The sequence below is a fragment of the Mirounga angustirostris genome, unplaced genomic scaffold (genome assembly GCF_029215605.1).
Source record: "Mirounga angustirostris isolate CCGP_5_RB_7025 unplaced genomic scaffold, mMirAng1.0.hap1 SCAF_9, whole genome shotgun sequence".
In the NCBI taxonomy this organism is placed as follows: domain Eukaryota; kingdom Metazoa; phylum Chordata; class Mammalia; order Carnivora; family Phocidae; genus Mirounga; species Mirounga angustirostris.
The window spans coordinates 100,488,489-100,514,008 of NW_026991717.1; the positions used below are offsets into that span (position 1 = coordinate 100,488,489).

Below are 25,520 nucleotides of genomic sequence, written 5' to 3' on the forward strand. Positions count from 1 at the left end.
CTTTAATAGGCTCATCTCTTATCATCCTACATTCACTTACGCCATGAACTATCAAACAGACGGATGTTATGGAACCATCTGTAATCCTACCCGACAAATTAGTACCAGCAGGGTGTGAAAGCCACCATCATTAGTGACAAATGATTAAGGGAGAAGGGATGTTTTAGAACAGTAGCTCCCACAAATGGCCAATCATAGGGAGCTTTGGAAAATATAGCTTCTCAAGTCACCCTGAGAAAGTCTGATTCACTAGCTTGGGGGTGAACCCAGGATTATATCTTTTAAAAACCCAACAATTCCGACCACCAGATAAGCATAGGCTTTTGAGGGGTGAGAGAAGATGAGGGTTAAAAATGGACCCAGTACTGGCTCTAATTTGCTATTTAGCAAGCATGAACAGTGGGCAATGTAATTCTCCACCATAAGCCCTCACTACAGTCACCAAGTCAGAGGGTGACAATTCCTGCGGAACACTGTGAGATCTGCCACCAGCTGGGAAAGGAGGCTTGGAACAGAGACAGAGATTGACAGGTGGGGTAGGTAACTGGAGGGAGAGGTAAGGCAAAGAAGCTGGAGCCAACTTTCCAGAGCAGGGGCAGACAAGACCCAAGAGGTCCAGGGAAAAGTAAAGGAAGGAAGACTGCACATAAGAAAGTGGTACCCATATCTCTTAGAAAAATATCAGCGATTTAAGAAACCAGTTGAATCCTACAGCCAACTCACTAGAAATCAGTTTCAAGAGTAACATGATCAAGTTTTCATAGGAAGTTCTGACTAGTTTCTGAGCTAGACACAAATATATCAAACCATGACCTCAAGAAACTTAGGACCTGGGGAAATAAAAAATAAGTGAAGGGGATTAAAAGTACACTTATTGTGATGAGCACTGAGTAATGTATAGAATTGTTGAATCACTATATTGTACTCCTGAAACTAATGGAACACTGTCTGTTAATTATATTAGATTTTTTTTAATTCAGCCCCCCAAAATGGAGAGAATGCCTAGAAGCTAAACTACAGAAGCAATAGTTTACATAAAGGAAAAATTATGGGCTGGAAAAAATATGTGACTATATCGAGCATAAAGATTTGATCCAGGCCTTAAGGATAGATGGAAGGAAAGGAAAGTAAGGTTTTCCAGAGGGGTTAAGGAAGAGAGATACTATAGGAAATAAAATACAGAAACACAGGGAACAACAGAAAGTGGACTGCCTGAGTGATTTATGCATTGGACAGAAATCAAATACCCTCCTATTTTAGAGCATTTTTCAAATTAAATTTTACATTTTGCTCATGACTTCTTTCAAGCCCTGCTTTACTCAGCATTCGTCAAAAACAGTTATCTCCATTTTACAAATGAGCAAACTGATGCTCTATTTGGAAACATTAAGTGCCTGCTAAAGAAGATCATACCCGTTAGTATGAGAGCTGGATTTTGACCCCTATCTTCTGATTTCCACAGGAGAGGCTGATCACCAGCCACTGGAAATCTGAACCTGGCCTACAAGAACAATCTCAAGGGAGAAAGCCCAGAGGCAAGAAACCAGAATCAGGAGTTGCTATAGTTCACAGTCAGCCATGAGGTGACAAGCCTAAAGCCAATGACAGCAAAGGAAACAAAGAGAACAAATCTGATGTTTTAAAATAAAAGTAGTATTAGTGATAAACATAGGGGTTGAAGGAAAGAAGCTATCCGCCAGCCCAAGAGAACAGACTGAAAGAGCGGCCTGATACCCAGAGGCTGCCAGAGCCCAGAGCTGGTGCACACTGTTTGCAAAAGACTGTTTTACCAAGTATTTATTTGGTTTATATGAGGGAAAATTCAGTAATTTAATGCCACTTTGACCTTTACTTTTTGAAATGAAACTGGACCGGTTTCAGGGGAAAGGAGAATCCCATTAAATCTTCAAACTAATAAAAAGGCTTAAAAAAAAAAAAAGGGAACATCTCTATAGAAGTTTATCCTAGGAAACCAGTAAAGAATCACTTTTCAAACCAACCACAGTCTTTAAATCTTCAAGATCCAAATATTTTATGTCTCCTGGTGTGATACGATATGAAGAAAACAGCATTCTTGCTAAAAATGTTTTCCCTGAATTTAATCAAGTCTTTAGACCTAACCTCCCAGTTCCAGGAATATGAGAGGTAGAGAAACAAGTTAAATGAAAACAAGAAGAAAACAATCACAAATCCCAAAGGTGGAATATCTTATAGGACAATTTACAATCTCTGATAAATCAGTGTCACAGGGTGGGGGGTGGGGGTAGCAAGAAATCTTCTAGATTAAAACCTAACAATTAAATGCAAATGTATGGATCTTGAGGGGGTCCTAGTTTAAACAAATCGTGAGTCAAAGACATTTGGGACAACTGGGGGTGTAGAATTAGGTGTTAATTCTACTATTATGAATGTAGATTAGGTATTAAATGATACAAAGAAATTAATAGTTTTACTAAAGATAGTATAAGTGGTTAAGAAGAAATACACTTTCTAGGGTGACATTTCACCTCTAAATAAATGTCTGATTTGTTCTCAGTAAAATAGGCCATGCCAATATGGCAAAACATTAATTCTGAATCTAGGTAGTAAGTATGTTAGCTGTCCATATACAATTTTGTCCATTTTTATGTTTGAAAATTTTATATAAAAAAATTAAAAGTAAAATAAAATGTCACAGGGCACCTGGGTGGCTTAGTTGGTTAAGCATCGACACTTGGTTTCAGCTCAGGTCATGATCTCAGGCTAGTGAGATCAAGCCCGGTTTTGGGCTCCAAGCTCAACAAGGAGTCTGTGTGAGATTCTCTCCCTCTCCCTCCTCCTCTGCCCCTCCCCCTGCTCATGCAAGTGTGCTCTCTTTCTCTAAAATAAATAAATAAAACCCTTTAAAAATTTTTTTTTAAATAAAATAAAATGTCACAATCCTAACAGAGAACATTGGTTTTCTTGTTATTACGTGCCACCAAGCAATCCAACAATTCCACTTCCAGTTGATAGGAAACCTTATTAACGGACTAAACCCCAAGCGCTAGTATGACTAGCAACTGCTTACTCTTCTAGAAGTGTCTACAGTACTCCTGAGGAAAAAGTCCTTAAATAAAGGCTTTGTCTAATCAAAGGGGCTATAGGTTAGAAGACCACAGGCCCTAAAGAGCATATAGATGAAGAACCTTTTCAAAAATCTGCATCACAAGAAAAAAAGAGAGGGACGTGTTACCATAGAAACTATCAGTGTGGTTGAATGTTTCAAAGGAAAACAGCACCTCTAGTAATGAAAGAAGCCTGAGGTCCTTGGTAGAACCTTACCTGTCAGCTGCAGGAATTCAGCAGAGCGAGCAATGAAACAATTCTGACAAACACACCCATAGTACAGAGATGCAGGTGGGACAATTCCTCTCCTAGTCCAACTGCCACTCCTTCTAGACCAGATTGAGAAAGCCTTGAAAGGAACTTGTCTAGGGTCATAAATTAGTTAGTAGGGATGCTGTAACTAGTCCAGACTAGTTGTTCTTCCCATTATTCCAGGAGGAGTTTGCTGACATACTAAAATCGTTTAAGAAACACCAAATGGACCTAAGGATTATATCAGTGAACAAAGTTTCTAACACACTAACTATAAAGCTGAAACACTTACCTCTTTTATAAAGTACTTCACTTGTAAAGAGCCCTACCCTCAAAAAGCTCAGTTTATAGTGGTGGTGGAGGAATAGGAAGAAATGGATATTAAAATGAAAGAAAAAAACGTGTGGGATAAGCATGACCTCCACCGAGGCAGAGCAAAGGCTCTAGAGGCTGGAGGCTGTAAGCTAATCTGCTGCTGAAAGCCAAACTGTTTCTGGTGGCAACCAGGGGCACCTCCGTGATTGCCTGTGCGTTAACAGAAGCACTTATAATTTGAAGGGGTGGTCAGTTAGCTCTTTGGCAAAGTCCCCACTCTCAGTTGAACTCTAACACCTAACACCTTCATCGCTGCTCATGAACAGCTTACCAAACAATAGATATAATTGTGTTTTCAGCTATTTTAGGGAGAGTTTCCTTGTTTGGGACATTTGTCAATGGCCCTGTTGAAATGGGTTCTGATTCCTACTTAGAAAAATAAATACTCATCTATGTACATAAAACATATCATACCTCATAGCAAACGCCATATGTTCTTGGCAAAGCTCTTCACTTGAAACAGCATTTGGACCAACTGGACCTCAAAAAAAATGCAACGCAGAACTCAGCAATAGCCAGGGTCCTCATCTAAATCTGGTTTCTTATTCACAGAACTCTAGAGAAGCAATAGCTATTGATAAATGGGTAGTGGGTGGGGATCCTCATGGTTAGCAACCAAAATAATAATAAAAAAAAAAAGATCGTGAAAAAAAATTAGAGGAAGAGAACAGATAACAAGGGCCAAATATTTTGGAAAAACAAGCCTCAGGCAGAATGTCTGCCTTGATCTCCAGCTCCAGTATGGGAATGAGGCAGCGTGATTTTTCAAGATAGACTATGCACTAAACTAAGATACTACACTGCCCCTTCTGAGGGCAACAGTGATGGAACAGAAAGGGGAAAAAAATGCAGTCAAGAGAATGGAACACAACAAAACCTCACCACCATGGTGATGAAAAACAAGAAAAAAATCAGGCAAGTATTTTCAGAAGGATAAAAACTATTCAGTTTTACGGGGCGCCTGGGTGGCTCAGTTGGTTAAGCGACTGCCTTCGGCTCAGGTCATGATCCTGGAGTCCCGGGATCGAGTCCCGCATCGGGCTCCCTGCTCGGCGGGGAGCCTGCTTCTCCCTCTGACCCTCCCCCCTCTCATGTGCTCTCTCTCTCTCTCTCAAATAAATAAATAAAATCTTTAAAAAAAAAAAGCTATTCAATTTTAGTAAAAATCACAGTGGCACTAACAGACTGGAGCAGCACAAGCTAGGTAGCAAGAAATGGAAGTCACTGTACTTCTGGTTAGAGATGACAAAGAGTCAGCAAGAGAAGATAAGACAGTCTAGAGATACTCGAGAAGTACAAGAGTCAGGACTTGGAGCACAAGTAAGCAAAATCAGAGATTAATCAGAAGGAAGAATCACAGATAAAACAGACAACCAGATTATAAAGACTAGACCAATGAGACCAAATAGACCAACTAGCAACATGCATTCAGGTAAAGTTCACAGAAGGGCTGACTGCCCAGAATGGACTTTTAAAACATCAGAGAGAGGAGCCAACTCTAATGCCTTCTATGCTGACCTTTAAAAAACTGACAATAAATTGCTTTAGAAGTTTCATTTAATTTTAACTCTATGGTACCAACAACTATGAATATTAGCATATTCTTTTTAATCCAGAACACTTAGACTGTAGTCTTCTCTAAACCAGCATGGACAATTTCTGTTTAAACAACAACAGGGGTGCCTGGGAGGCTCAATCAGTTAAGCATCTGCCTTCAGCTCAGGTCATGGTCCTGGAGTCCTGGAATCGAGCCCTGCATTGGGCTCCCTGCTCAGCAGGGAGTCTGCTTCTCCCTCTCCCTCTGCTCCTCCCCTCCTTGTGCTCTCTCTCTCTCTTGCTTACTCTCTCTCTGAAATAAATAAAAATCTTTAAAGATAAATAAATAAACAACAACAAAACATTTGGGGTGCCTGGCTGGCTCAGTTAGTGAAGAATACATCTCTTGACCTCAGGGTTGAGAGTTTGAGCCCTGAGTTGGGTGTAGAGAGTACGTAAAAAATAAAAATCTAAATTTTTTTTTAAAAAATCCTCAAAATGAATTTCCTTCTAGGTTCAGCTCAAAAGTTACCTCCTCCATAGTTATCTGTGTTTTCAAGTCTCTCTACCAGAAACATCTGCCTCCCTTCCGACCACACAAAACTCCATATGCTCCTCTTCTCAGGAACTTCGTGTCTGGTCCCTGCTATCACAGGTTCCTTCAGGGGCAATACCAGATGAGCTATTTTTGCTTCCCCTTTAACAGTTAGTGTAGGGTCATCCATAGAGCTGATACTGGATACATAAAAACACATTCATTTAATATATCTTCAATTCTAAGGATTTCCTAAAGTAAGAAAATAAAAATATGACACAACTTTTTAAGATTTATTTATTTATTTGAAAGAGAGAGAAAGAAGGAGAGTGAGTGGTGGGGAGAAAGAGAGCGAGTTTTTTTTTTTTTTTAAAGATTTTATTTATTTTTTAGAGAGTGAGCGAGAGAGAAACAGCATGAGAGGGGAGAGGGTCAGAGAGAGAAGCAGGCTCCCTGCTGAGCCAGGAGCCCGATGTGGGACTCGATCCCAGGACCCCGGGATCATGACCTGAGCCGAAGGCAGACGCTTAACCATCTGAGCCACCCAGGTGCCCGAGAGAGCGAGTCTTAAGCAGACACTGAAGCCTGACACGGGGCTCGATCTCACGATCCTGAGATCCAAACCTGAGCCGAAACCAAGAGTCCGACACTTAATCAACTGTGCCACGCAGGTGCTCTGACATGTATAAATTTAAGAATATACAACATTCTACAGAATGAGTTACTGGTTTAAACAAGGACCAAATGGGTCTTTTCTAACTTTAAAATGAATGAACCTTAAAGACAGTATGCTAAGTGAAATAAGCCAAACACAAAGGACAAATATGCTGATTTCACTCAAATAAGGTACCTAGAATAGCCAAATGCACCCAAAAAGTAATGGTTACCAAGGGCTGGGAGGAAAGGGCAATAGGTGCTAATTGGTTAATAAGTAGAGTTTCAGTTTGGGAGGATGAGAAAGTTCTGGAGATGGATAGTGGTGATGGTTGCACAACAATGTGAATAAACTCAATGCCGCTGAACTATATACTTAAAAATGGCTAAAATGGTAAATTTTATGTTATGTATATTTTACAATGAGAATCAAGCAACTAAAAAAAACAATATACAACAAGCAAGTGTATCCATTTTGAGACAGTTGCAATTATACAGCAGGGAACACAATTTAGATATGTTAGTACAGATAGAACATAATTATGTTGTATTATATTTGCCTAATTGTTCAAAAAGGAGTTAAAGTAAGTTTGTATCTCTGAAATTTATATACTATTGTAGTTATAGATAAAATTACTCTAAAATATTAAGCATTTATAACTGCATTTAATAAAAAGTACAGCCATAAAAACTAATATTTAAAACAGGAAAGTTTCCAAACAATAAAACCATTAAAAGACATTTATAAAATATAAAATGACCACAACACAATTAAATGTGCTTTAAACAAAATATATAAAATTTTGGTCTTCAGATATCTCTCTCAAAGGATTAAATGGGAAAAAGTTTCTTATGAATCCACCTTAGAATTGAATGCAATTTAGCTAAAATTTTTGCAATTATTCATGAACTCCCCAGTTCAAAAACATCATGAAATATCTTTCAGTCAGGATAGTAAGAAATGCCTCAAAACTAAATCTACTTGGCTTTCTCTTTGCTAAGATTCAAGAAGAAGAGCAGATTTCCTACATATTATGATCCTCACATATTAAATGGATCTCCATATGAAACTGTAACATAGGCACTTAAAAACTGAGGGGCATGATGTCGATTAGAACATGAATGTTGTAGTCACAAACACCTGGGTTCTGCTCTGTGACCTCTGGCAAGTGACTTAGCCTGAGCCTCCTCAGTTTCCACCTCTTTAGAATGGGTATGACCTCCAACTTGACAGGAGTATCATCATGTAAGATCACACGTACACAACCTGACCCATCCCAGAGTTTTGAGTCCCATGCTTTTCTCTGACACCTAAGGCTTTTGTTCACCAATATCCAGCACCCAGCACGTTGATGCCTTGATATACACCAAGGTGAAACTCACTTGATCCTGCCAGTCAGGAAAAGAAACCTCAAAAATTTTCTTGCTTTCTATAATTTGCCAGTTTACTCCCTAAAATCCTAGAATCTGGCTTCTGACTACATTAAGCTATTAAAACTAATATCCCGTTCAAATCAAATCTCAGCACTCACGGCTAACATGTACAAAATGTCTACAGAACGTCCCATAGCGCAGGCATTTCTCTTAGCACTTTTTGTGTACCAACTCATTCCATCCTCATATTAGCCCTATAAGATGGATAAGTACTATTAATAGCCCCATATTACAGATGAAGCTACTGAGGCACTGTTGATAAGTAACAGGATGTGAAGCCAGGCAATCTGGCTCAAGTCTACTATGCCTCATGACCTCTTCCTTTTGTTCCTTGTCTCTCATTCTCTCTTTTTTTAGAAAGCATCTTTATTATTTTTTTAATTTAAATTTTAGTTAACGTACAGTGTAATATTGGTTTCTGGAGTAGAATGCAATGATTCATCACTTACATACAACACGCAGCGTTCATCACAAGTAGCCTCTTTAATACTGAACACCCATCTAGCCCATTCCCCCACCTCTCTCCAACAACCCTCAGCTTGTTCTCTGTTCTTAAGAGTCTCTTGTGACTTATTTCCTTCTTTTCTTTTCTCCCTTCCCATATGTTCATTTGTTTTCTTTCTTAAATTCCACATATGAGTGAGATCATGTGGTATCTTTCTCTGACTTATTTCATTTACCATAATACACTCTAGTTCCATCCATGTCATTACAAATGGCAAGGTTTCTTTTCCTGATGGCTGAGTAATATTCCAGTGTGTGTGTGTGTGTGTGTGTGTGTGTGTGTGTGTGTGTGTGTACCACATCTTCTTTATCCATCCGTTCATCAGTCAATGGACATTTGGGCTCTCTCCATAGTTTGGCTATTGTTGATAATGTTGCTATAAACATCAGGGTGCATTGCACCCCTTTGAATCTGTATTTTTGTATCCCTTGAGTAAATACCTAGTAAATACAATTGATGGATCGTAGGGTAGTTCTATTTTTAACTTTTTGAGGAAACTCCATACTGTTTTCCAGAGTGGCTGCACCAGCTTGCATTCCCATGAAAAGTGCAAGAGGGTTCCCCTTTCTCTGCATCCTCGCCAACACCTGTTGTTTCTTGTGTTGTTAATTTTAGCCATTCTGACAGGTATGAGGTGGTATCTCATTGTGGTTTTGATTTGTATTTCCCTGATGATGAGTGATGTTGAGCATTTTTTCATGTGTCTGTTAGCCATCTGGATGTCTTCTTTGGAAAAATGTCTATTTATGTCTTCTGCCCATTTCTTAACTGGGTTATTTTTTGGGTGTTGAGTCTGATAAGTTCTTTATAGATTTTGGATACTAACCCTTTAACAGATATGTCATTTGCAAATATCTTCTCCCATTCTTTTTTTTAAGACTTTATTTATTACTTATTTCTCAGAGAGAGAGTGAGTGAGCTCACAAGCAGGGGGAGCGGCAGGCAGAGGGAGAAGCAGACTCCCTGCTGAGCAAGAAGCCCGACGTGGGACCCGATCCCAGGACTCTGGGATCATGACCTGAGCCAAAGGCAGATGCTTAACCAACCAAGCCACCTAGGCATCCCCTCTTCTCCCATTCTGTAGCCTGCCTTTTAGTTTTGTTGATTGTTTCTTTTGCTGTGCAGAAGATTTTTATCTTGATGAAGTCCCAATAGTTCCTTTTTGCTTTTGTTTTCCTTGCCTCCTGTGACTCTCAGGCACTCTCCCAGCTTCAAATGTCAGCCTTATGCTGATAATTCACAAATTTAAATCTCTGGCCTTAAACCATCATGCCATCTCTTGGCCTATTTAAGTCACTTCCTTCTCCTTTGTACAAATACAAATTTAACCACCCTCATCTAAAATTCGTTCCAGTTGCTTTTAGTGCATAAGAAGACACCCCAGAATTTAGTGGTCTATAACAATTTTATTATGTCCCTGGATTCTGTGGGTCAGGAATCCAGACAGGGCACAGAGAAGATAACTGGCCCCTATGCCTCAATACCTGGGGCCTCAGTGGAGATAGCTAGTCAGCTGGGGGCCGGAACAACCTGGGGGATCAACTCACATGTCTATTGTTCAGTGCTAGCTGTTGGGTGGGACCTTAGGTGGAGTCATCAGCCAGAACACCCCCATGTGGTCTCTCCATGTGGCAGAGCTTCCTCACAGCATGGCAGTCTCAGAGTAACTGGACTTTTTACATGGTGGCTTAGGGCTCCAAAGTGTCCCACAGTTCTTCCTCACCATAAAGAAGGAATAGATTAAGTATCAGGTGCTTTTTACCTACCTTAATTCTTAGAAGAGCCCAGGCAAAGCAGGTATTACCATACCTACCCTTTACAAAAAGGGAAAAATGGCAAAGTTAAGAGACATGCCAGTAATTATACAGACAGTTAAAAGAGAAGGTCACATTCAAACTCAGGCTCTTTCTACATGCAATAAAGATCACAATGAAGATCAAGCTCACAAATATATATATCTAACTATTTTTCTCTAATTTTAGGGTAAATGTTTTTCAGTTACCAGATCTTTCTTGTTAGCTAGCCCTTAGGTAACAAAGTATTTCTTTTACTCCTAGATTTGAAACAACTTTGCCAAAGTATTTTTGATTTATCTATTTGAAAATGCATGCACATATCTCAAAAATCAAAAACTGAAAATAGTGAAAAGTCTTGCTTCTACACTTATCTGCTAGCTGCCCATTTCATATTCCTGATTAACATGTAAGCACTGTGTATCCTCTAACTCTTAATACCAATATAAACAACAGTTTATTGTCCCCCCCACCCCATTTTTCCTACAAAAATAACTCCTCTGAGTAATTTAGCCATTCTAAGGGCCTAGACATTGAGGTTACTTTCACATTCAAGGCTATAGTGACAAACTTTGAGCATACATATTTCATGTCTCCAAGTATCTATCTAAGATAAGTTCCCAGAGGCAGGATTTTCAAGTAGCATATACAACTTTGTATAGGAGAGATGTTGCCAAATTATCCTCCATAATGACAGTTATCTTTTCAACAGTAATATCTGTTTCCCTATCACTTCAATAACAGAATGCCGTATCAAATTTCTGGACTTTTGTCAATCTAACAAGGAAGAAATGTATCTTGGCGGCGGGCGGGGGGGGGGGGGGGGAGGACTGTGTGCATTTCTCTTACTGGGAGTGAGGTCAAGCATCTTTCCAAGTGTTTAAAAGTCATTTGTATTCCCTGTCCCGTGAACTGTCTGCTTACAGGCCTTCCCAATTTTTCAATTCTGTTTTTGGCCTTTCACATTAATTTCTAGCATCTCTTTTTATATTAGTGTGATTATCCTATCATCTCAAGAGGAGTTGTAAATATTTCTTCCCATTTTATCATTTGACTTCATTCGTGTTGGTATTTCACATGTGAAAATTCATAGTTTTTATGTAGTTAAATTATTTTCTTTTATGGTTTCTAGATTAAGTCACAATGAGGTAGATCTCCACTGCAGAATTAAAGAAATTAACTCATATTTTTAAGCTTTATTTTAAATACTTTTAAACTTACTAAATAGTTGCAAAGATAGCCTAAGGTATTCTTTTATACCTTCTTTATAGAAATCCAGTCAATAAATTCAAAAGGAATTAAAGAACAAACATCATTATTTTGCAACTTATAATTACTGGATCTAGACAATCATCAATGGCTATTAAAAGTAGTAGGTGAAAGACTGGTGGGGAACTTTATAATGTATAAATCAGGCTGATAACACCTAACGTTGATCAATTTTAACATCACAAAAAGACAGACAACTTGATATTTAGCTGCCTCCTCATAGAAGCACATGCCACCATTTATAAATTATTCTTGACTAAGTTTAAGAGTTATTTTTGGGGTGGGACAGGGAGGCACACCTCTAAATCTACTAGTATATAAGCAATACAGGAGCTAAAGGAACATGTTAAACTGAGAAAACAATGAGCAAAACCCAGAATGTGGGAAATTCTATAGGACAAATGACCCTGTTTCTTCAACAAATTATTAGGGGATAAAAAGGAATAGCAAACTGTAACAAATTAAAAGAAACTTAAGGACATTAATCAAATATAATGTGTGAATATTGTTTGAATCCTTATTCAAAGAAACCAATTTGTAAAGAGACACCTGTGGAAAAATCAGAGAAATGTAAACACTGGATAGATATTTGGAAGTAAGTAATTACTGTTAATTTCAAGCATAATATTTTTTAGGTCTTTTTCTTTTAGATAAAGTATTTATCAATGAAATGACATATTTGGGATTTGCTTTAAAACAATTCAGTGAGGGAAGGTGAGACAGAAGGGATGAAACAAGCTAGACCTATGTTTATGTTAATAGTTGAGGTTAGCTAATAGGCACATAAGCAGCTCATTATACTCTGCTGTGTACATTTGAACATTTCTATGATAGTTTAAAAACTGATTGCAATCCTGACAGATTTTCTAGAGATTTTTCCCCATGATAATTTTTTGTGCCAGGGAAACAGGCCAGTCACTTTAATTGATACCTTGAAATAATATGTTGACTGACTATAGAAGCTATCTCAAACAGGTGAATTTCGGCAGATGCAGGACTCTTGACTTTACAAACATGTCTAAAGGATGACCTCTGGCCTAAAACTATTCAGGAGATCCAGCTGGAATAACTTGTGGCTTTTTTTTCCCTAAAGACAAGTCTTCTGAATTTTTCTTTAGTGTGTAAAACAACTAGCATTTATTGAGCACCTATACACAGAAGATTGTGGTAGAAGAAAGATAAGTTAGGAAGGAGTTTTTGTCTTTATGAAATTAATTCAAACATGTGCTGGGAAGTTTGCTAGGGATGCAACGAGGAGTACAAACAGTCCATCTTCTCTAAAAGGGTCTAAAAAACTGCTATTGAGGCTTATAATCGGACAAAATTCCAGTGAGTAAATGTCCTCTCAGCCTTGAGTATAACAAATTTACCTCAGTTCAGACAATCTTTGATTAACTGAACCCAAATCATCCCCAGATCTAATTGCCATAGATTCAGTAGAGAATATAGAACCATGGGGAATATATTCATTTATATAAACTGGAATTAAGAATGGTTCATATAATCCAGGATTCATAATCTAGGATTCATCAAAGATTAGATAGTTGCCCTCTCCTGGCAAATTTTAATACTGCAGTCTGACTCAACCGAATACTGCACTCAAATTACAGGAGTATACTGCAAATGAGTCAGTGAGGGAAACCCAGCCATGGAAGAGTTTCAAGAGCCGAACAAAGAAAACAGCAGAGAAAATACAAAAAAAGGGAGAGAAGGAGGAGGGAATTTAAATAAGTCAGTACCGTATTACAATTAAAATGAAACAGAATGTTGGAGAATATGACTCTCATTCTCTATCATCCTCCCAACACTGCTATTTTCAAGATATGATCTTGGGCAGGTCCTCTCTGTGCCTCAGTTTTCTTATCTGTAAAATGGGAATAACATCACATACCCTCTAGGGCTATTGTGAGGGCAACCGAGGCGCTGTATGTAAAGAACTCAGAATACTGTTCAGCACCTAGTAAGTCATCGGTAGTGTCTGTTGCTACTCACATGTCAGCTCAGGCATCCACGCTCCTATCTCCCAGCACAGATAAATTCCTTTGCTAAGTGCTCTCATTGAGCTGTGTCCATTTTATCCTTAACATTTCTCAATCTGTAATCACACACTCACTCATGTGATTCTGATGACTATATGTCTTTGTCCAAAAGACTGTAAACTCCATAAGGGCAGAAAACATATCTGGTTTTACTCATCCTGTGTTCCCAGCATTTGGTGTTGGGCCTGGCATTCAATAAATGTGTTACATGAAACTGTAAATTTGCCAGTCTTATGAAGAATAGTATTTAGCACTGGTATAGATATAGGTTGAATTGTAGTCCTCCCCCAGAAAGATACGTCGAAGCCCAAAACCCCAGTACCTCAGAATGTGACTCGTTTGGAAACTGAGTAATGGCAGATGTAATTAACTAAAGGAAGGCAGGACATAGCGGAGTACAATAGACTCAGTCCTATGTGACTGGTGTCTTTAAAAGAGGAAAATTTGAACACCAACAAGAGTCAGATTGGAATAATGCAGGCAAATGAACACTGAGGATGGATAGCTACCACCAGGTGCTGGGAAGAGGCAAAAAAGGTCTCCCCACTACAATTTTCAGAGGGAGTATGGTTCCACCCACACCTTGATTTTGGACTTCTAGTCTCTAGAACTGTGAGACAATAGGTATCTGTTGTGTAAACAGCCCAGTTTGTAGTACTTTATATCAGCTCAATGAAACTAAAACAAGTACCAACCTGATGGCTTTGTCTGGTATTTCAAAGTTATGTGTAGTGAATTTTCTTCTCCCAGGCCAGAAAAATTGTTTATAGATAATATATTTTTAAAAGAAAACCTTAGGGGCGCCTGGGTGGCTCAGTTGGTTAAGCGACTGCCTTTGGCTCAGGTCATGATCCTGGAGTCCCGGGATCGAGTCCCGCATCAGGCTCCCTGCTCGGCAGGGAGCCTGCTTCTGCCTCTGACCCTCCCCCCTCTCATGTGCTCTCTCTCTCATTCTCTCTGTCTCAAATAAATTAAAAAAAAAAAAATCTTAAAAAGAAAACCTTAGGGGGCCCCTGGGTGGTTCAGTCAGTTAAGTGTCTGACTCTTGGTCTCTGCTCAGGTCAAGATCTCAAGGGCATGAGATCAAGTCCCAAGATGGGCTCTGCACTCAGCGAGGAGTCTGCTTCAGATTCTCTCCCTCTGCCCCACTCCCACTCACTCTCTCTCCCTCCCAAATAAATAAATCTTTAAAAAATAATTTAAAAAATAAAAGAAACCATTAAGACAAGTTTTTCTCTTCCATTCTCAGTGACTTCTTAACAGCTTTAATCAACTTTGACTACTCCCAAATTCCAGTCATATATTTCAACAGCCTCATTATTTTTCTTCTTTATTCATAGTACTCTTTCTAGCAATAAACAGAACTAAGTCCTACAAAAGTATTTATTAGCAAAATAAATTAAAACAAAATTAGAGAATCAATATTTAAATGAACTACACACATCCAAAAATAGCACCTCTCAATGATGAGATTAACTTTTTTTAATATACTTTAAAACTTGGGACATAAACTCACATTTCACACACAATATGGGAGGGAGAGTAAATAATTTGATTCTTGTCCCCATTCATACCTTATAAATTGTTACAATTTTTAGTTCATCATTGGTCTGATTTGGTAAATCACAAAGATTTGTGATTCAAAAAGAAAAAAAAAGTTTGTGAGTACTAGGACATTTCAGCATGAAGTAGCTAACACTCATTTTTGATTAAACAAAGTCTCTGATGGCCTTGTGTTATCTTTCTTTCTTTCGTTTTTTTTGAGAGAAAGTGCCTGCATGGTGGGGGCTGGGGGGCCCACAGGGAGAGAGCATCTTAAGCAGGCTCCACACCAAGTGCAGAGCTCCACACAGGTGATCTCATAACCCTGAGATCATGACCCTGAGCCGAAATCAAGAGTCAATGCTTAACCAACAGAGCCACCCAGGTGCCCTGCCTTGTGTTATCTTTAAAGGATAGATATCATTTTTTTTAAGATTTTATTTATTTATTTGATACAGAGAGAGAGGGAAACTGAGAGGGAGAAGCAGATTTCCTGTTGAGTGGAGAGCCCCACACCAGGCTCGATCCCAGGACCCTGAGATCATGACCCAAGCCAAAGGTAGACAACCTACTGAGCCACCCAGGCACCCAGGATAGATATCATCTGGCAGTGAAAATTATTGAGGCAGGGACAAGACTCCTCAACCCTGGTGGGAAGATAGTCAAGAAGTCTATCACCTGTGGTACCATCTCCTCATGCTGCATTATATACATGCTCATGTGTTTCCTAAAATTTGGGACATTGTCAACTGATTTATGAAAACTGTTTTGGCATCCTGGATAAGACAAGCTAAAACCTACTCTAATTAGAAATATGACAGAAGAGTCAAGACTCTTGTGTGTTCCCATAAACTCATAAAAAGGACAACTGATGAAACAAGGTATATGCACATAACCTTTGGTAGATAATGTTAATTAAGAGGTTATTCCCATTTACACCCAGGAAGGGACAGGGAATGGGACGGGTCAGACACAGGGACAAGAAGACCAAGAACCTCAAAGAACAGTAGACCCTCCAATTTAATTAAAGTTCTGAATAAAATATTGGAAATACAGGAAAGATTCCCTATTTAGAAAGGAGACCTTATTGGAGTGCCTGGGTGGCTCAGTCAGTTAAGCATCCAACTCTTGATTTTGGCTCAGGTCATGAGCTCAGGGTCCTGAGATCAAGTCCTACGTTGGGCTCTGCACTCAGCGTGGAGTCTGCTTCTCTCCTTCTCCCCTCCGCCCCTCTCCACCCACCTCTCTAAAATCAATCAATCAATCTTAAAAAACAAAAGGAGACCTCATCAAGGTAAAACTTAGAATATATAAGAAAACTACGATGTAGTTAAATGGAAATGGGACAGCAACAGAAAGATGAGTTGGTCCGAGGATCACGATGTGATACCAGATTCAAAGGAGAGCCAGTTCCTGGGAAAGGGCACAGTGTCTCTTTCAGCATCCCCTCCCAACCCAGTGGTGAACAGTGACCAGGAGACTTGCACAACCCTGACATAGCCCCATCACTGGTGATCATAGATGTACCCATGGTAAGGTACACACTGGAAAACTGAGGAAAGATACACTAAGCAAGGGTCATGGAGAGAATGGGCAGTACAGGGAGAAATGACAAATTCCCCAGAATGCCAGAAGTTAGCATCAATTCACTCAGGAGGAAGTAACAAGAAATTATTTGAAGAACGTAAAACACCATTTTCTATTTTACAACACTGAAGTCAATACCATTAACCAGGAATTACTACACAGAGATATGAAAGATACAGAGTATCTTGTTTACATGTATAGAGAAGTGAGAGTTTCAAAGAAGTTTGTTTCTTTCCAAAACAATTTATAGTGGTCACTGACTTATGCTCTCTAAAGAAATAAAAATTAGGGATTGTGCAGGATTGTTTTCTTTATTATTTCTGCCATATTTTCTACAGATTTTAAATATCCCTCCTCCTCTCTCCCACCCAGGCTGGGCCAAGGTCTAGAACACCACCATTTGAGGTTTATTCCTTTAAATTCAGCACCATCCTTGTTGTCCTCTTCTCTCTGTCTTCTAACTATGTGCCTCTAAGAAATAGGTATTAAGTCCTTAAGCATGAGCCCCTAGATAGAGGCTTTCAAACTTTTGACCACAAGCCACAGTGAAGAAATATATTTACTTCTAGAGCCAGTACACACCAAAAAAACATACCTATAAAACCTACACAGAAGCTCCTCACAACTTATACCCTTACTACATATGATAAACTGACCTTCTCCATTCTACTCTTTTTTTTTTTTTTTTAATGCTACTAACCCAGCTGTTAGGTCATAGCTCATAGTTTCAAATACTTAGAGATAAGATACACTGACACATCAAAATAACAACATAAGAAAGTAGGTAAGAGTTCTGCATTCAGGTTGTCTGAATTCAAACACCAGCCCTACCACTTGAAGCGTCAACCTCTCTGCCTCAGTTTCCTTGTCATGGGAATAAAAGAACAGCGTCTATCTCAAAACTAAGGATTAACCAAGACCATCCACATAAAGCAATTAAAGCATAAAAATTATTCAGTTAATGGCTAGTAATAATTCTTTAATGGCCTGTGGATTTTATTGTGGTAAAATATACATAAAATTCATCATTAAAAAAAATTCATTTTAACTATTTTGAGGTGTACAATTCTGTGGCATTTAGTACATTCACAATGTTGTGCAGCCACCACCACCACTCTCTAGTTCCAGAACATTTTCATTACCCCAAAAGGAAACCCATTAAGCAGCCACTCCCCATTCTATCCTCTTCCCCAGGCTCTGACAACCCCTAATCTGCTTTCTACCCGTAGGTCCATGGACTTTTGAAGTAATAAATTAACATTTGTAAAACCATTTTCTAGGGTAGACTGAAGTGTTCTTTGGATTCATTAGCCCTATGGCTCACAAGACATACTTCTGCTCACCATTTGTTTAAATAAACCTTGTGAGTCACTTAAGGTAATTTTGTGACCTGTTTGGGAGTCAGAAATCCCCCTCTCCTGTGAATTTGGCAAGATTCCCAAAGTCTGACCAATGTTAGGAAGAAGACTGCTTTCAGTGTCCACAAGAGGCAGAATGAGTAAGGCCCTAAAAGATGTTTCTTCATTACATCGTGGAATGTCACCAAAGGATAGAATATTCACCAAATGAAGACTGCTTATTCTTCATCTTTGCATTTTGAAATTCGGCTTTTCAGTCTCTGAACTTTTACCATCAAAAGGTAAAAAAGTGAACTTGGACAAAGAACTAGAACTTTCTATGTAGTATCATTTCCTTTTGGGGCCCCACCCCTCTCACACTGATTTCCCACCCTTCCTTTGTGGTGTGGAAGGCTGGGCAAAAATAACTTTTTTCTTCCCAGGATCTATAAGGGGAGTCGCCGGATACTCCATCAAGAAAGTAACAGGGACAGAGAAGTTACCTTGCAAAGCAACACTGTTCTTCCTTAAGAAACGGTGAAGGCAGAGGTTTCTTAGGCCAAATAACTAAATGTCACCAAGAGGCACAAAAGATTTAAGCTGGAAAACAACGTCCTTGGTCCCAGTTGCAGAGTCAGAAGCTTTCTTTCTCTTTTTTGTAAAGACCGGCACCATTCACCCAGCAAATAGGCAGCGAAGTCCTCATTTTCCATTCTCCCTCCTCCATCCCCTACAGCTTTCCAGCCTTCTGGGTGAAAGCCTGACCCGCCTCAGGCACGGATAGCACTAGGCAAACCCGGCCTGGAGGTACTCCGATTCGGGGTCCCAGAGCCCAGCGAACTTCCCCGATTCCCAGCGAGTCACTTTATTGCTTTCGAGCTTTTAGAATGGGGGCGGGGGCTTCAAACAGCAAACCAGCCAGAGAAACCTCACGCCTCAAACTCTCGGCAATCCATGCCCTGAGCTGTGCCAAATCCTGGGAAAGTCCTGAGATGGAGTTAACCTGAAGTGGACAAAAGAGAATTACAACTTTCCAAAGACCCGGGTGCCCTGGCAAGTCAGCGTGCGGGTCTCCGAGTTTGCCACAAAGAATCACCCCGGCGCTCCAAGCAGACGAAGCCAAAGCTTCACCCCAGACCTACCAAAAAATTAGACCTCAAGAAGAAGGACGACCTAGGAAGCCCTCCCGTCCACAAGCGCCAGGTGATCCTAATCCTGGCAAGTCTGGGTTCGGCACCTGCTTCAAGCATCCGGCCCTGGGAGCTCTGGCGGCAGGGGCTCCGGCCTCCCACCCATCAGGTAGCTCACCGACCGCGGTCCCCGCAACCCGAGGCTCAAGGAGAGGGCTGCGCGCAGGACCCGGAGGACCCCAAAGGGACCGCTGAGCCAGACCTCGGGCGCAAGGCCCTCGCCTGGCGGGACAGCGGGGCCAGGGCCGAAGGCGGGGTTCGGAAGGTGACAGCACTCTGTCCTCTGCCAAGAGTGAGGCAACTCCGGAAACTTCCCGGAGCCGGGGCGCGCCTCCCTCGGCCACCTACTCCGTGTCCCGCAAGCCGGAGCCGCCGGCTTGCGCACTGACCTGAGATGGTCTCCTGGTAGCCCTTGGTGAAGAACTGCATGGCCGTGGCCGCCCTCCACGGCGTCTTGAGCAGTCCCTGCCGCTGGGGGTCCTCGCCTAGCGAGCGCAGGATAGACGAGTAGGCGGCCGCCAGGTTGGGGAGGTTCAGCTCATTATCCTCCTCGCTGCGGGGCCTTTCGCCCTTCCAGCCGTCGGCCGGCTGGACGGTCTTGGTCTCCGGCCGCGGCGGCTTCTCGGCCAGCCCGCTCGGTCCGGGTCGCGGCGGCTCCCCCTCGGGGAACCCATTACTGCACCTGGCGCCCCGCGGCTTCGCCGGCGCCCGCACCGGACCTTTCTCCATGGACCCGCCTCTGCCGCTCCGGAGGGACTCTGGGACGCTTCGAGCACTGCAACTAAAGTGCGCCGGCGGCCGCAGGAAATAGGCTGTGGCCAGGATCACCTGAGGAAAGTAGGCGACCGGCCAGTGACACCCTCCCAGCCAGAGACAGTGGAAGCCTAGGGAGCTCGGCAGTGCCTCCTTTTTATCTGCTGGAGGCTCGGCCGGCGCCGCGGGGCGTTCCCATTGGCCGGAGCCTCCGCGCGTCATGGCGCTCGCCCCGCCCCCTCGCCTGTCCTCCGCGGGGCTCCTGCGAGGGGGCGGCCCCGAGGGAGGGGCGCGAGGCGGGGGATCGACCCCGCGAACTCCGGAAAGGCCGCCCCTGGGGGCGGTGAAGCTGACCCGCTGGGGACTCCTCCGGCGCCAGCCGGGAGGAGAGGGATGGACCATTTGGGTTGCAGTGTGAACCGAATCCAAAAGGAGGCAGGCGTCGGGTGCTGGAACCGTGGCGTGGGGATGCGTGCCGGGGGCGCACGGTCAGCCCTCTCAGGCGAAGAAAACACTGCCTCAGAAGTGCTCTGGTCCCCTCGCTCTGTGAAAGATGACCAAACAGGTGGCCTCGAGGGGAAAAGACTGTGGGTAAGAAGACCAGCTCTTAATGTTTGTAGGGCAAGAGAATAATATGACACAAAACTCGGGTTGGTTAGTTAAAAATTGTCCGACGCTCCTGCCACCAACGAGAAGCCTCCCACTCGCGTGAGTCTCTGTATCTAGGTGGATGGTATTTGTGAGGGTCAGAACTTTGACCCTGGAGAAAAACTGATTTACAAGAGAAGAAAAGTTAGCACTTTCATTAAAAACCCATTTGCGCTCTGGAAATTTGGTACTAATCGTTTTAGAGTGACGTGCTAAGTAAGCTCCTTTCCCCTGGTGTTGGTACAAATTGTGAAACGTTATTGATCAGCTGGACTCGGAACCAGTGACATCTGCTTTGACTGTTTTCTTTAAGATTAAAAAATGGGCTTTTTTAAAAAAATGGGCTTTTTTCCTCACTTGAGGAATTATTTCATAATGCCAACGGTAAGTTTTAAAACACGTATCAAATTAATATATGATTTGCTTCAGAGAGTTTCTAATGCTGGCTTTCTGACATATATACAGCTTTTACAAAGCTTCAAATCAGACAAACCAGGAGAGAAGCCCCTGAAATTATTCTATACTAATACAGTAGCTCAGTCATTATAATTATTAATTAGTATTTATTGGATATCTGCTCCAGGCATAGCCCTGTTCTAAATATCAAGGAAAGAAATATGGAAATTCCTTGGCCTCCTCAGCACCTTTAGTCTAAAACAGAAGAAGTATTCATGCCAATGTGGTTTTTAAAGATAATTATTGAATTTCTATATGCATGAAATGCCAAACTACATAAATCAAGAAATATGACCATCCCTTGGGCTCTCTGTCAGTCTGCTAATATTTTTGTAAGGTTTTTCCCCCATCAGCAAGGTCCTGTAACATTTTTTTCCCTGTAACTGCACTGCCCACTGTCCACTGATATTTTCTGGTCAGAGTTATCCACTGGGTCTCAAAATGTGTCAGCATAGATGGAGACAACATTAAAGAATGGCCTTGTATTTAGCAAATGAAAACAAAGATACCAAGTGAGGTACTTTTAAAAGTGGAAGGATTCAATGGAGACACTTTCAAATAAGATGTTTTCTTAGTCGCAATCTTGTGCCTTCCTTTAAAAGCATTTGTAAACATTAACTAATATCGTATTCTCCAAAGACAATTTCTAATGACATTTTTACCCTAAAAATTAAATTTTCTTATAAACACTGCCACTGAGGCATCAGCATTTTTGTTACTCTGGATTTGTTCTATAAAATATTTACTTGTTAAATGGAGGCAGTACCTTTCAGCCAAATGCCCAAAGGTAATACAAGGAAGCTTTATAATCACCATTATATAAACAGTTTAACAGTGAAATGTAGGTTGTTGGCAGGGGTGGTTATAAGTAGAAATGAGAGAAGAAGGAGGAATAAACTAAAATAGGAGGGACATACTCCACAGAATTTATTAGCACAAAATATTTCAACAGTAAAACTATGAGCATTCACAGCTAGAAACTGTAATGACATCTATGTTTCTAACCCAGTAAGGGACCCAGTTTCACCTTGGACCCAACCTGGGAGTGACTCTATCAAAAAACCAAGGATTTTTTTTTTTTAATTCTCCCATTTTTAGGACAGTAGCAGAACAGAGAAGCAGATGAGTGAGATATAGTATCAGAGATTGAATACTGCAGTGCTATAGAAATGTATAGTCACTTACCAAGGGTAACAGGTAAACTAACCTTAGGCATTTGGCAATGGTAACTGGAAAAGAAAAAAGTAAATTTCTTTAAATGCACTTGATGAAGATTTTATATTTGAGATTCAAACTTTAGAGGATATTCTTGACTAAGGTGGAAAGATACACAAGAAAAGTGTCCTTATTCCACTCCTAACTTCCAGAAGAAAAACTGTGAAGTCAATGAAATCCTGAGATGTCTCACTAAATCCCCCAAATGTCAGGGGAAGCAAACTAAATTGAGCCCTTAACTTCTCCTCTTACTGAGGAGGAATGGAACAACTTTTGGAGAGAAAAATGGAACATTGAGCTGACTCTCTGAGATGGAAAGGAATGAGATCACTCAGCTCTATACTGAGTTGAGGAAGGTGTCCACAGCCCAAAGTTACCTCACAAGGGAAGGGTAGATATACCCCAAATATCACATGTCCCTGGCAGAGGATCTTAAATAACACCTCAAAAGAACTAGCATGTGCTAAAAAGAGGGGTACTAATGAAGAGTGCCTTCTACCACAGATGAACACTGTCCCAATCTTCACAGTCCCTTATAGGAGAAAGGATATATCACAGTCACCTCAAGTCCCAAACTGTAGCAGAGTCAGGAAAACAAATGAGGTTCCACAGTAATGGGAACACAAAGAAGTCATCCTCAATAATATCAGGCATGGGTGGAACAGCAAAACGGCACAGCAACCATTGCAAACATACAATAGCCAAACAAAACAGACTAAACAAAGGCGGGAATAATATACCATATTGAAGACACAAAGACAAAGAATGCAGCTGAGTAGGAAATAAAGCTCATGGAACAGAAGAAAATTCCTCAAAAATTTTTTATGCTACAAAACAATAAAAACATGAGTTCAATATGATAAAAAAAAAAACCCAAGATAATAGAATAATAAAATTGAAAAAGGAGTTACAGATCTAAGGAAATGAATTGAGGACCATCATTATTATGGAATTTGTTAAAAAGAATCATGTATAAAATAGACACTGCAGGGCCTGGCGTGCTGCGGAGGAACGGCTGTTGATCTGCGGTGGCTTCAGGTCCCCGGCTCGTTGGTGGCTCCCGCGCTCTGCTTCTCCCCACTTCTCTCCAGCAGCTGCCTGGTGAAGACAAAGCCATGGCGCTCTGGGTCACCAGGAACACAAAAGTTAATGTTGAAAATAAGGTGAAGGTCAGTATGGCAGGCACAAAGCGCATGCCTCTGGCCACGACTGCGGCCTCCAAACCCGGGCTGAGGCCAAGAACGGCTCTCAGAGACATTGGTAACAAAGTCAGTGAACAACCACAGGCCAAACTGCCTCTGAAAAAGGAAGCAAAAACTTTGGTTCCTGGAAAAGTTATTGCTAAAAAAATACCTAAACCTCTGGAAAAGGCACCTGAGCCTGTGCCAGAACCAGAGCCAGATCCTGAGCCCATTAAAGAAGAAAAACTTTCGCCTGAGCCTATTTTGGTTGATACTCCCTCTCCAAGCCCAATGGAAACATCTGGATGTGCCCCTGCAGAAGAATATCTGTCAGGCATTCTCTGATGTAATTCTTGCAGTGAATGATGTGGATGCAGAAGATGGAGCTGATCCAAACCATTGCAGTGAACATGTGAAAGATATTTATGCTTATTTGAGACAACTTGAGGAAGAGCAAGCAGTCAGACCAAAATACCTACTGGGTCGTGAAGTCACTGGAAATATGAGAGCCATCCTTATTAACTGGCTAGTACAGGTTCAAATGAAATTCAGGTTACTGCAGGAGACCATGTACATGACTGTTTCCATTATTGATCGGCTCATGCAGAATAACTGTGTGCCCAAGAAGATGCTGCAGCTGGTTGGTGTCACTGCCATGTTTATTGCAAGCAAATATGAAGAAATGTACCCTCCAGAAATTGGTGACTTTGCCTTTGTGACTGACAACACTTACACTAAACACCAAATCAGACAGATGGAAATGAAGATTCTAAGATCTTTAAATTTTGGTTTGGGCCGCCCTCTACCCCTGCATTTCCTTCAGAGAGCAACTAAGATTGGAGAGGTTGATGTTGAGCAACATACTTTGGCCAAATACCTGATGGAACTAACTATGTTGGACTACTATATGGTGCACTTTCCTCCTTCTCAGATTGCAGCAGGAGCTTTTTGCTTAGCACTGAAAATTCTTGATGATGGTGAATGGACACCAACTCTACAGCATTATCTCTCATACACTGAAGAATCCCTTCTAAATGTTATGCAACACCTGGCTAAGAATATAGTCATGGTGAATCGTGGGCTTACAAAGCACATGACTAACAAGAACAGGTATGCCACATCTAAGCATGCTAAGATCAGCACTCTGGCACAGCTAAATTCTGTACTAGTTCAATACTTAGCCAAGGCTGTGGCAAAGGTGTAACTTGTAAACATGAGTTAGAGTACTATAACTGCAAATAAAATTGGCACCATGTGCCATCTGTACATATTATATGTTACCTTTACTTTTAATAAAGTTTGTGGTCCTTTTTACTTCTTAAAAAAAATAGACACTACAGAAAATGTAATTACTGACATGAAGAAAGGCAGGTGAATGAATGCAGAAAAGAGAGAAAGATGAAAGCTTTTAGAGAAGACAAAGATGATCCAGCATAAGAATAATTAGGGTTCCAAAGATAGAGAACTCAACAAATGGGAGAGAATGTAGTCAAAGATATAATACAAGCATATTTCTGTACCAGAAAGAAACCCTTATATTTACATGCAATTGATTTTCAACAGGAGTGCCAAGACAATTAAATGGGGTAAGAAGTCTTTTCAACAAATGGTACTAGGGCAAGTGGACATCCTCTTGCATGTAGCAAAAAAAGAACTTGGGGTGGGGGGGTCGGTGAAATAGGCGAAGGGGATTAAGAGGTATAAAATTCCAGTTATAAAATGAATAAATCATGAGGACAAAAAGTATAGCCTAGGGAACGTGGTCAGTAATATTATAATAGCATATGGTGACAAATGTGACTACACTTATTATGGTGAGCTCTGTATGATGAATAGAATTGTCAATTCACTATGTTATACACCTGCAACTAATATAACATTGTGGATCGCTATCTCACATCATATACAAAAATTAACTCAAAATAAATCAAAGACCTAAACGTAAAAGCAAAATTTATAAAACTCTTAGAAGAAAATATAGGCATCTTCATGTCCTTGGATCAGCCAATTAGATTTCTTTAAAAAGACACCCAAAGTGGAAGTAACAAAGGGAAAAGGAAAAGATAAATTAGACTTCACCAAAATTTAAAACTTTTGTGCTTCAAAGGACACTATCCAAAAAAGGGAAAATA

The 25,520-nt window shown here is 40.8% G+C and overlaps 2 protein-coding genes across 2 annotated transcripts in view; one reads left to right on the forward strand and one right to left on the reverse strand.

Annotated features, from left to right (window-relative positions):
- GCH1 (GTP cyclohydrolase 1) overlaps nucleotides 1–20,030 on the reverse strand; it is a 45,284-nt gene extending 25,254 nt beyond the window's left edge. The window contains exon 1 of the mRNA XM_045900901.3: nucleotides 19,525–20,030. Coding sequence (XP_045756857.1) covers nucleotides 19,525–19,864 — 340 coding nt within the window. The 5' untranslated portion in view covers nucleotides 19,865–20,030. The remainder of the gene's footprint in view (nucleotides 1–19,524) is intronic.
- Nucleotides 20,031–23,300: 3,270 nt separating this feature from the next.
- On the forward strand, nucleotides 23,301–24,949 carry LOC123862439 (G2/mitotic-specific cyclin-B1-like). The gene is given in 2 exon segments (XM_045901981.3): nucleotides 23,301–23,711; nucleotides 23,713–24,949. Coding segments are annotated over 2 exon segments (1,269 nt in total). The 5' UTR covers nucleotides 23,301–23,322; the 3' UTR covers nucleotides 24,593–24,949.
- The last annotated feature ends 571 nt before the right edge of the window (nucleotides 24,950–25,520 follow it).